The sequence below is a fragment of the Sinocyclocheilus rhinocerous genome, unplaced genomic scaffold, assembly GCF_001515625.1.
Source record: "Sinocyclocheilus rhinocerous isolate Xijiao unplaced genomic scaffold, SAMN03320098_v1.1 scaffold4379, whole genome shotgun sequence".
Classification (NCBI taxonomy): Eukaryota; Metazoa; Chordata; class Actinopteri; order Cypriniformes; family Cyprinidae; genus Sinocyclocheilus; species Sinocyclocheilus rhinocerous.
In genome coordinates this window covers 1,116-14,111 of record NW_015655640.1, presented here as the reverse complement: position 1 = coordinate 14,111, position 12,996 = coordinate 1,116, and the positions used below count along the sequence as shown (strand labels likewise).

At 39.2% G+C, this 12,996-nt stretch overlaps 1 protein-coding gene across 2 annotated transcripts in view; it reads right to left on the bottom strand.

The window, feature by feature from the left end:
- The window catches only part of LOC107718856 (heat shock 70 kDa protein 4L-like), a 34,342-nt gene extending 22,915 nt beyond the window's left edge, over nt 1-11,427 (bottom strand). For both annotated transcript variants that reach the window (XM_016526091.1, XM_016526092.1), the window contains exons 1-9: nt 11,099-11,427; nt 8,960-9,017; nt 8,714-8,854; nt 8,388-8,510; nt 8,195-8,294; nt 2,096-2,229; nt 1,759-2,003; nt 1,455-1,531; nt 1,209-1,360 (exon numbers count right to left, since the gene is read on the bottom strand). In XM_016526091.1, coding sequence (XP_016381577.1) covers nt 1,209-1,360; nt 1,455-1,531; nt 1,759-2,003; nt 2,096-2,229; nt 8,195-8,294; nt 8,388-8,510; nt 8,714-8,854; nt 8,960-9,017; nt 11,099-11,205 — 1,137 coding nt within the window. In that variant the 5' untranslated portion in view covers nt 11,206-11,427. The remainder of the gene's footprint in view (nt 1-1,208; nt 1,361-1,454; nt 1,532-1,758; nt 2,004-2,095; nt 2,230-8,194; nt 8,295-8,387; nt 8,511-8,713; nt 8,855-8,959; nt 9,018-11,098) is intronic.
- Between the last annotated feature and the right edge of the window lie 1,569 nt (nt 11,428-12,996).

Here is a 12,996-nt window from a genome sequence, read left to right as displayed (position 1 = left end):
AAAATATCTTAATTTGTGTTCCGAAGATGAACAAAGGTCTTGCGGGTTTGGAATGACATGAGGGTGAGTAATTAATGACAGAATTTTCATTTCTGGGTGAACTTAACCCTTTAAAGCCATATTAGTTTAAACTACTGATATATGGTTTTCTGAGCGCACACATCTGAAGCCCGCGCACAGAAAGCGGCTGTCACACGGAATGTTTTATGTCTTTTATGTCTTATTGCACTTAAACTGTCAAATACACACAAGTTAATGTTAAAAACACACACAAACTGTCGGAACTGTCGGTTATGTCTGTGAAGGTAAGCACCTGGGAAAGAAATTGTATGTTTATATTAGATCTGTATGGCAGCAGCGTAATATACAGTAAATAAATCAATAAGGCTGGGACTCTAAATGTGACCCTGGACCACAAAACCAGTCTTAAGTCGCTGGGGTATATTTGTAGCAATAGCCAAAAATACATTGTATGCGTCAAAATGATTCAAAATTATACATTTTTCTTTTATGCCAAAAATCTTTAGGATATTAAGTAAAGATCATGTTCCATGAAGGTATTTTGTAAATTTCCTACTGTAAATATATCAAAATTTAATTTGTTATTAGTAATATGCATTGCTAAGAACTTCATTTGGACAACTTTAAAGGTGATTTTCACAGTATTTTGATTTTTTTGCACTCTCAGATTCCAGATTTTCAAATAGTTGTATCTCGGCCAAATATTGTCCTACCATAACAAACCATACATCAATGAAAAGCTGCTTTGAGATAAATTTTCATAAAATTGACCCTTATGACTGGTTTTGTGGTCCAGGGTCACAAATGGTGTTCTGTAATCATCTGTGCAGCCAACATGCAACATGCATGCAACAACTCAACTGTGCATGCTCGAACTGTGCATGATGCTTTGCTCGAACGTTCACCATGGCGTTAAAACTCGTACACCGTTGTTGCTTGCGAAAACCCAATGACGGCGCAGTGGGTGGAAACTTGCAGATTAAGGGGCGGTAATATTATAATAAGATCCCCTTTCTACATCTACATCTTCTACAAGTTTGCAGAGAAAGGCTTACCAAAAACAAATTACTGGGTTGTTCTTTTTCATGTTTTCTGGGTTGGTGGATGCACTAGGGACCCGATTAAAGCACTTAAACACTGAAAAAGTCAGATTTTCACGATATGTCACCTTTAAGAGTCTGTTTTACCTGTAACGCACATCCGCGTGCTACAGCCTCGTCTGCATTCAGTGTGGTGCTGATGTCTTTACCGAAGAACTTTGAGATTCTCTCCTTTATGGCCGGGATTCTGGTGGCTCCGCCCACCACCTCAGTGGCATAGATCTCGTCTCTGCTAAGCTCTGTACCAGGACGAATGCAAATTAGCAATGGATTTAAATTGTACATCTGTGGTGACTGATTCATTGGTGAACTGGGCCATCGGCTGCTGCTTACTTGTTTGTTCCATGACCGATTTCAACGGCGCCTCCACTCTCATCAAGAGATGAGCACACATCTCTTCAAACTGAGGCCTGTGTCCAATCAGAATGACATGTTTCTGCTCAAATCATCAATCCAACTATTTTCTATTAAGCCTGAAATTATTAATTTGCATATATTTCATTTCCCAACACTTTGCACCTACTTACAACAGCCAATAACATTTCTAGTATTTACAAAAGATGTTATGTGAACGTTGAGGTAAAAGTACTTCAGTAGTCTAAACTCTAAACTCTAAATTCAAAAATAATTGAATTACCTGTTCATTTTCCCATGGACATCAATGTCATTCATGAAGCACTCGATGTTGAGAGGGAGATCAGAAGAGTTTGCACTCATGAGTTTCTTCAGTTTCTCACACTCCTGATAGAGCCTTAGAAGAGCTCTTGGGTTGTCTTTAACATTGAGTTTGAAACGGTTTTTAAAGTCTTCGCAGAAATATTCCACAAGCATTTCATCAAAGTTGAGTCCTCCCAAATATGGGTCAAATGCTGTAGCCAACACCTGAAAGAAAGATAATACCTTTGATAACAGCTTTGTGAAGGATTAAACATAATTCTTTGAAGTAAACATAAAAAGATATGAATAACACAGACCTTCAATTTTCCCTTGTTAAAGGAAGCAATGGAGACTTGATAAGATGAGTGCCCAATGTCAACAAACACAACATTACGGGGTTTCTCCTCTGGGTTTGGCAAGTCCTGTTTATAGATGCCGTAGGCCAAGGCCACTGCAACAAGAATAGCAAAAAATAACAACTTATGGACTCTAATAATCGACAGAGGTGAGAGTACTTCTAAAAGTAATTCGTCAAAATATCCAGTTAACGTTTTAAACAATAATTCTGTAAATCTATGGTACTATTAACATCAATGGAAGCCATATAAAGGACTTCACGTGGTCATTATTAAAAAAAAAAAAACAGGGAACAAATTAGCACAACGTCGCCACGATTTAACAATTACAATAAGGGGCCATGATTTAAATAAAACAAGGGAACAAAGTAGAACTACTGGTCACTTTGTTCTAATTCGTTACCTTTTTGGTTAAATTGCTGTGGTTAAGTGGCTTTTGGTTAAATTTCACTAAACGAGTGAATTAATAAAACATGGTCACAAATGAATGGATTCTTATGCTGTGTTCCATTTGTATTCGGAAGTTGGAAATTCCGAGTTCCCAGTAGGAACTTTTTAAATGGAACACGCTCCCAAGCCAAGAGTTCCGACTCGGAATCTTGGAGGAATCGCAACAACTCCAACTTCAGAATCCAATATGTCTGTTCAGTGCATCAACAGAAGAGAAACAGTAGTAATATATTGTTTATTAACACTTATGTTAGGCGGTGTCTCAATAAACTCAGTGGTGCACACACAGTACTATCCAACCTCTATTTGTGGACATGATACTATGGCATTATCTGTGCAAAATACCACTTTTAATGTATTTTTAATCGACAAGTATTGCTAACAATGGACGCATCCGTCTTGGTTTTCTGACTTCTCTACTGGAACACGGTCTACTTGGGCGCGGCGTGATTCTTTTGATTAAGAATTTGTGGCCACAATTACTATTTTTTCCTTTTTATGATAATTTTTTACTTTTTTATGATAATAACCAGCTGATACATTATTCCTTACTAACTTTGGCTGGTTTCAAACTACTGAGTTACTATGAACATTAAAGGGGTCATATGATGCTTTTTTAAAGATCATTATTTTGTGTATTTGGTGTAACAGAATATGTTGACATGCTTTAATGTTCAAAAAACACATTATTTTTCAAATACTGTACATTATTGTAGGTCCTCTATGCCCCGCCTCTCTCAAACGCTTCGTTTTCTACAAAGCCCCCTCCTTTGACAAGCGCAGTCCGCTCTGATTGGCCAGCTGACCCAGTGCACTGTGATTGGCCGAACACCACAAGCACCTGTCGGAAATGTAACGCCCCTTACCATAATCACGAGCATCAACTTTCAAAGTAAATATCAAGACAGTTAATAGTGTATATATATATATATATATATACACACACACACACATACAGTATCTCTCTCTCTCTATATATATATATATATATATATATACGTATATATATACGTATATGATATATATTATTATTATAATTTAGATAATATAACATTTATTTAAATGATTATATTATTATTATTATTTATTTATTTATTTCAGACCCTTAGGTCTATATCACAAAAGTAAAAGTAAAAATAAGATTACATATAAACATACAAACAATGTATGTGTCACAGTTATGGACTGTTTTTTGTGTTTTCTCCCTCTGTGCCCATATTTGGTTATGTTCCTGTTCTCGTTTTGTCATTATTAGTTGATCCTCCTCACCTGTCTGTCCCTTGTTAGCACCCATATATAAGTTGTATTCAGTTCAGTGTTTGTTTGTCCGGTCTCGTCTGTATTACCCTTATGTGGATTATTAAAGACTGTTTACCTTCATCCGCTTCTTCTTCGTGCTTCTCTCCCGCACCACACCATGACAGAAGACTGGACCCAGAAAAGCATAGTGGCGTGTTCCCCTCGTTTTATTTTCTGTTTTGAAAGTTTTTCTTTTCTTGTCATGAATGACCCGGTCTGCTTCCTCATGCTGGAGCAGAGGAACCTTTCCGTCGAGGATCATACGAGACTATTCGTGGAAATCGCCAACCTTACCCACTACCCGGACTACTGCCTCTGCACTTTCTACAAGACCAGCCTGAATGACGAGTGCAGAGCGCGGTTGTCCATAGATGGTCCTCGGGGGAATTTCGCCACTTTTGTGGAGTGGGTGCAGGTGTCCTGTGGATCGCCGTTGACTGTGGACATCGCGGACGATGACACCAGGTGCCAAAGCCTGAGCCCACCACAGACGGAGAGCCAGAGCCCGCCGCGACTGACGAGCCATCGCCAAAGAGAGTGACAGAGCTGAGGATAGCCCTGGAGCCAGAGCCATATGACGACTGACCAGGTGCGAGAGCCGGCAACTGAGCATGCGCCGGTGGATGAAGCAAGGAAGCACAAAGGCCTGGTGAAGAGCTACGCCCACTGCACCACCACTGAGGGTGAGCTGCAGCAAGATTCTGGGGATTTAATAAACTTTGATTTGGATTTATATGTAGACATGCCCATTCTTCCCCCGCCATTTTATGAACTATCTATCTGTCCTGTTGCGACCACGGAGGTCTTTCCCCTGTCTGCTGTGCTCCCGATGTTGGAAGTTGCAATCTGGTGTATGTCGGCAGCACACACCATCCCTGAAAACCCTGGCACTCACAAATCACCCACCACCCTCCCTCACCTGCCTCCTCCTATCACCTCAGTACTGCCATCTTCTGCCCCTTTGCCGCTTCTGCCTGCCTCTGGCTCCGCCTTGGTCACCTCGTTCCTCTGTCGCTCCGGCTCCACCGCGGCCTTCCGGATCCCCACCTCCGCCATCTGCTCCGCCTTGGCCCTCTGGATCCTCCCTGTTGCCCTGGCTCATTGGCTCTCCGTCTTTGGCTCCTCCTCAACCTGCTCCACGGTGCACGCACCACACCGTGACAGTATGTTTGTATGTAATCTTATTTTTACAACAAATACTATTTTAAAAACATACAAACTTGAATTCCAATGCTTCCAGTACGAGGAATACCTTGTGTCACTTAATGTGGGATCATTTAAGACCATTATGATTGTATTTCTTGAATCGCATAATCGACACACAAAACTTATACATATAATTCCCTGACACAGCATGCAAAGTAGGAACATCACTAGATACAAATATTTGGCTTGCACTTATCCACCTTGGGAGCTTAAAGGGGTCATGTGATGCTTTTTTAAAGATCATTATTTTGTGTATTTGGTGTAACAGAATATGTTGACATGCTTTAATGTTCAAAAAACACATTATTTTTCAAATACTGTACATTATTGTAGGTCCTCTATGCCCCGCCTCTCTCAAACGCTTCGTTTTCTACAAAGTCCCTCCTTCCGACAAGCGCAGTCTGCTCTGATTGGCCAGCTGACCCAGTGCATTGTGATTGGCTGAACACCGCAAGCACTCGTCGGAAATGTAACGCCCCTTACCATAATCGCGAGCTTCATCTTTCAAAAAGACAGTAAAGACAGTAAATAATGTCATTAGTTTTACCATCAGTTCAAGCCCAAAAGGGGAACAGAGTCACACAGTGATCACAGTGACGAAGCTGGTATGTGTTTGCAGTACACAAGCCACGGTTAAGACAGCTGACTCCACTGTGATGTGACACTGTCTCTCTCTCTCTCTCTCTCTCACACACACACACACACACACTCCGCATTACCTCCTCTCCTAGGTTCACGAAACGGTCGTCCATAAAATGCATTGCTGTTCTGTTGTAAGTAATCTTAAAGATTCCTAAATGCATCTTCTTTCGGAAGGCCAAATAAAGTGCTTTTGCTTTCGTTTAGAAACACACAGCGTCTCCCTGACATGGTTGCTTCAACACTAACTGCGGTTACTGACACCATGCCTTCTTTCTTTGCGTGCACATTTGCGGCGGGATTATGCAAATATTTCCACATAGTGGGGTAGATATGTGGGGGCGTGTTAGAATGAGCCGTTTTAGGGGGGCGTGGCAGAGTCTTAACTTTGATAAAGAATATCTCTTTGGTTTTGAGACTTTAGTCTTTGCAACTTCAGGGATCTTATCTATGCACAATCAGCTTGTAACACTCCAAAGAGAAAGGAAAACTTGAAATCGCATCATATGACCCCTTTAAATAGCCTATTTATGATGACTTATTTTCTGTAGTAGCTAATATCCTGCTTGAAATTGTTGGCATGAAATGGCTGAAGGAGAAGTTAGAAGTAAAAAACACTCTACACAGTTATTAAAACCACTTGTGCATAACACAAACAACTGTTTAGTTACCCAACAGGGAACACTAGCCAACAGCATTATTACTGCAAACAGTTACTATGTCAAAGATGTTGAACATGACTAAGAAAACATCATTACACAAGGGAAGGAAATTGTAATCACTTGATTCATGAATCATGTTTTTGTCAGTCATCACACATTCATTTTGCTTCCGCAACACTCTCACACATTCAGCTAGATAAGGGGATTGGCAACCTAAAAAGGGCTAATTATTGTCATGACAGCAATAACGAGAGAGAGAGAGAGAGTATGTATTCATATTATATATAATGTGTATGCATTTTATTTAGTCATTAAGAGTTAATATCATGTTGAAATCTCTAACACATGTAGAATATGCAAATCAACTTTTACAGTAAATCTGCATAATAGGCATGCAGCCTGTTTTATGTAGTTAAAAATTAGATTTGTGTAGTTCGTTTTTCAACAACATGCAAACTGTAAAAAGTGGTACCTCGCATTTGTTACCCTAAAGGGATAGCTCACCCAAAAATGAACGTTTGCTGTTAATTTACTCACCCTCAGCTCACCTTTTTACATAAACCATGAAAACTTTTATTTCGCCCCTTCATTTAAGCTCTCGGTTCATGCATGCTCGTATAAGCAGCTTGTCTTTGGCCCAAGTCTGAACTGTTTCCTCAGTTCTGTTACTGTTGGAGGAACTGAAGCACTGAATGAGTTGGCAAAAACCGGCATCATAGGACCATATTATTTTGGTATTTTGGCTCATTTTGAGTCACAGTGACTGTCGGAAAACATCCGAAAGTGAGCTTTGATTGAGTAACTTGTAGATCTATGCTGCTTTCAGAAGGTTCTGTCTGATTTGGTGAACTGGTTCAACTAGAACAAGTTCAAAAAAATGTTTTTTTTTCACAAACCGGACATCTGAGGCTTTGGATTTCAAGTAATTATGTTGTAAATAATGTTCTGTTTCTTGAACAGACTGATCATTTTGCTTCATAAGACCTTAATATATTGTCACAAGCCGCAGGTATTAATTTTATGTTTCCTGTATATGATTTTTTTTATTTTTTTTGACTCTCACGTGATGGTAGCCATTGACTTGCATTTAAGGATCACCAAGGACCACAGTTTCAGCTAAAAATCTTCTTTCTACTAAAGAAAAAAGTCACCTACGTTTAAATTAACAGCAAATTTTCATTTTTGGGCGAACTATCGCTTTAAAGAGCTATTTCTACCTAATTTAATGCATAAACTGTCACAGTGTCTGGTTGTGGTGACCTGGACTGGCCACTTGAGGTCGCTCTCCTGTTTCTTTGTTTTATGTGTTCAACTCCAATTCCCATAGTCCCTTGCTTGTCATTCTGTCTGATCATGAGCACCTGGTTATCAGTTCCGATCATTTTCACCTGTTAGTCATTTACTCTTTATCCCATCTATATATACCATGCTCACTCTGTCTGTCATTGCGGCTATATTGTATTTGTCATTCCCTTGTCTGTTCTTCGATGCTGTTCATAGTTCACAGTGTTATCTGTTCCTTGTGTTGGATTACCTTTTTGCCACGTTTTCATTTCTGTTTTTGATTATTTGTTACTTTCAATAAACTGCACTTGGAACTTACCTTGTCTCTCCTGGCATTCCGTGACATAAACATTAGTTCTGTTGGTATAAATCAATGTATTTAGGTTGACTCATGGATGTTAAATAATATTTTTTTATAAAACCAGTTAATTTGGATGCTACCATTTTTAGGTTATCTTTGTCTGTTTAGTTAGATAATGACAACATAAAAATACAAAATCAACAGCTTAATTTTGCTGACCGGCTGTTGTGTCATTAATTAGCCTCAAGCAGTTCAGCCCAGCAATCTGAGTTGCATCCATCAGAGATCTCCTTTCTACATCCGTAAAGAAGCTGGGGACCTGGAAAAAAAAGCCAAAGATGTCAAAGAGATGACAGCCATGTCAAGAGCACTACTGGAAATATGCTAGGTTCAGTGATTTAGAAGCACTCACAGATATCACACAGTCCACCACAGGCTTCTTCAAGGCGTGCTTAGACGTTTCTTTCAGCTTGGTGAGCAACATGGCAGTCATCTGCTCGATGGTAAACACCTTGTCCTCATTCAGATAACGTACCTGTGGCCATGCAAATGTAAGACAATCTCTAACATTCTAGAAGTTTCACTCTATTGCTTTTTGCAATGTTCTTGAGAATACTGGATTCCTGAATCATTTAATATGCACACAACTATTCATGTTTTGCATGTTTTTGTCCAAAGCAACGGTGATCTACAATAGCAAAACAATTTTCAAAGTGATGGCAAAACACAGTGTATCACCTTTATTCCAGTGCTGCCATTGTCCAGTTTGTGAAGGCTGTAAGGCAACTTGGATTTTTCCCCTTGAACAAATTGGTCATTGAACGCTCGACCGTGAAACTTCTTAAAGCCATGAACCGTGTTCTTAAAGTTAGTTATGATCTGTAGGGGGCATGTTTATTGGTTAATATCCCACCTAATTTCATGATTAGCAAACATTTCAAATGTTAATAAATTAGAAAGCATGAAATAAACAGCCTTTCGTACCTGACTTTTAGCAGCATTTCCAATGGTCCGATTTTTAGAGGCCAGAGAAATGCATGCTCTGTTGGAAAAGATGACATGTTCATAAATGTACCATACATTGTGACGACACCCTCCATATTTTATTTCCAAACTGATGCATTATAGAACATGGATGTGCAGGGTGTGGATCAGCACCTTGGACAGCGTCTTCACTAGTGCTCATCACAAGTCTTTTCTGAGTCGCATACCATGTTATGGTGTGAAATAAGCCTTTGAGATTTGAAAAGGCATATCAAGACTGCTAGCAACTAGAGGCCTTCAATATAATTTCTTATAAGGTGACTTCTGCATTTCATAACCACTAGAATTATGACAGTGACAATTATTAGTAGAATTAAACAGGCTACCAACTGAAAAAAAATCTAACTCGTTTGGATTAAGCTGTTCAACGTGTTCAATCTATGTTTGAGATTATTCTAACATGTTTGGATGCAACCTCATACTTCTTCCATTTTTTCACAAAATGTGTGATTTCTATAGTAGCAATCAATATGTCAACGTCAGATACAATATTGTGTGAAATATTAATTCACTTTAATAGAATGCATAGAATGAGACTACAGGATGTTTCAAACTCATTTTCAGACCCATCTATTGGATTGTCACTACCAGAGAGAAAATGTTTCATAGATAGATAGATAGATAGATAGATAGATAGATTTTCTAAAAATCCCAAACATTTCCTTTACAATTGTGGACTTGTTTAACTCATAACAGGTAAAATGCATAAAGAAGACCTTAAAACAGGGCTGTCCAAACTCGGTCCTGGAGGGCCGGTGTCCTGCAGAGTTTAGCTCCAACCCTAATTAAACACACCTGAACCAGCTAAGCTAGCTCTTACTAGGCATAGAAACTTCCAGTCAGGTGTGTTGAGGCAAGTTGGAGCTAAACTCTGCAGGACACCGGCCCTCCAGGACCGAGTTTGGACAGCCCTGCCTTAAAAGATAATTCATCCAAAAAAAAATTAAAAAAAAAAGATTATTCTGTCACCATTTAATCACCCTGGTCTTTTCAAAACTGTAGGACTTTCTTTGTTTTGTGGAACATAAAAGATCATTTGAGAAATGTTTTTCTCTCTGGATATAGCCTAGAAACAAATTTTTAATAATATTTTTATTACATATATTAACTGACATGAAGCTATGGTGTGAAGACTATGGTTTTTAGTCGTCATATAATGTCATAATTTTGATAAAATTCTAAGAAAATCAAATGAAAGCTACATTTGTGTAAAGAACATTCTAGTCATCATCTCTGATTAATTTCAGTGCAAATGTTGCTATATTAAAACCGATGGCAGGTAAAGTTGTGGGACGTGTTCTGTCCCATTATATTTCAAGAATCAGTGTCATCTGTAACTCGTGCTGCAGCATAAACTGAGGATGCGCTAACAATATAATTCGATTTGAGTAAGAACCGCAGTGACCCCCTACAACAGCTCAATTGTGATTTCCTTTCAGATCAATTGTCCAAAACCGAGTCTGTGAAACATTTCCAACAAAATATCTAGTTTTACAGCATTTTATTTGGATTGTATGTGCTGCCGCGCCCAAACGAGAGAGTGTGGATTTGTCGACCGAACAACCTGCACGACTCCGCGGTCACAGTCTCGTGGATTCACCCCATGAAGGGTGTCAGATTATACCGTTCTCGTGCGGTGCTCCTGCACCACAAGCACTTGTGAAAAGCCACAAACAGTCATTCTAATCCATTTCACAAGCGACTGGATGTGTGAAAGACAGGTGGGAATTACGCCGTGCGTGTCTCTTGTTCACATTATCAAATAAGGACTTCGGCGTTCTCGTGATAATAAGCTAATTGGATAAATAAAAGCACAAAACAGCCTACTTTAGCATTGCTCTCAGACGCGTTTCAGGGCGTAGCAAACACTGACAAGACTCGTACAGCGGTTAAACTGATAGCACTTGGTTAACGCTCGGAATTTCATGCAAAAATGGAGATGCGCGGAGGCTTAGCATCTTTCGGACAAAGTCGCAGGAGCAAAATGCACTGGGTCGGGAACACGGCCAGCTAGGCAACAGCAAACGTTGCGTAACAACACACAGCATCATTTTACAGGGATGGCAATGCTATACTTACGGAGTGCATCTGTCACTGTATTCATTTGCAATGGTTTCAATGCCGCCGCTCCTGGCAACAGCGATGTAACAGTTCTGGAAACCCACATCAATTCCCACCACAGACATGTTCAGTCCTTATTTCTTTATTCTTAACACCTCCGGTCCAGTTTTAACAGTGCAGCTGGGTGAGAACACAACACCCCTATTCTACAGTATGTGCCTGAGTGCGCTAGAAGAATTACTCGCTATTATGTAAATCGGGCTTTTTATAGATAATTCTTCCTCTCTAATCCTAGCAGAGAACGCTTCTACTGCATTCTTGCAGCCTCCACTGATATTGTCAACCGGCAATATGGGTAAACCTGCGCATTTGTCAAGAGACTGGAAATCAGCCAAACCCCGCCCACGGACGGTTCTGATTGGCTACTGGACGCCAACCAGCAGTTCGATTGGCGCAGCGTCCCAGATAAGGACGAAAAATCTAGAACCTGGCATTTTTACGTCACTGGGAATGACCGTGCAGTTAAACGACCTATGAGAGAGTCAGGGGTCCATCACTGGATGTGGTGATGAAAATAAATAAATAAACAGGAATTATATTAATAATAAAAGGATATAATTAGCACCGCCGTCTTTATAATCGAAAACATCAGACTGCAACTGATGGGAGATTGTTATTTTCGTGTTAAAGGCGTTGCCAAATGGGTTTATTATTTGGTGATTAAAATACATACATACATAAAAGGTTATATTTAACACTGTCAACATTATAATCGAAAATACCTGTGGGGAGATTATTATTTTAATATTAAAGGAAGGTGTTGCCAAACGGGTTTATTATTTGGTGATTAAAATAAATATATACATACATATAGGCGACGTACATAAAAGGATATATTTAACACGGTCAAATTTATAATCAAAAATACCCAACTATAACTGAGAGGAGATTATTATTTTCATAATAAAGAAAGGCGTTGCTCAGTTGGTTTATTCATAATTTTTTATTAAATTATTTTCTATGATCTGTTTTGCATTACGGGGTAAAATTAATTCGTTAATACGTGTTATTAAATATGCTTATTATTATCAGGAGTTCATTTTTTGTTTTGCAGTTTAGCTGTGCCTCATCACAATTCATACCTGTAAGAATTAGATTATCATTTCAAATGTTCAAAGCCTGGTGAGAGCAAACGAGTCTCTCTATCAAAGGGCGCTCTGCACTCTGTTGGTTTAGCAGCACAGTTTCCAACGCCTTTTCCAATGAGCCGCACACAACGATACAGAACACAAAGTGAATGAATACAAAGAATAACAAATGAGCTTAAAAAGTATTTAGCTTGCTAAACTAATTGATGTTTACTTTTCACATCACTGTTAGCCTATGTTATTTATAAGTAAATAAATAAACAAATAGCCTATGTTTTGTTAATATAGGCTAACTGTATGTATGAAAACATATTTTTATTATTTATTTATGCACTTAATATTTTATTTATTTGTCAACCATTTAAATTGTATATTTTGTATGCTGTTTCCTATTTCGACATAACAAACATTAAAAACGATGTCAAAATCATAGACTACATAAAAACATGGACGTAGTGTCCGTGACGTCACCCGTAGTTTTCTGAAGAGCGTTTTTGAAGCTCAAAGTGGGCGGAGCGGGCCATCGCCATCTTGGCAGCACGTCACCGCACGCCGCTCCCGAATAATCGAAAATGGGCAAAAAGGCGGGAGCTGGTTGCTGAAGCCACGCCCACCTAGATCGACGGCAGTGTCAGCAGCGGCAATCCACCTGTCACTCAAGTGGCCACGCCCTTAATTATGCAGAACTTTAAGGCTTAATATAATTTAAAGGGATGAGTTATAAAAAATTCACCCCCCTCACAGTTGTCATGAAGGGTAGAATTCGCT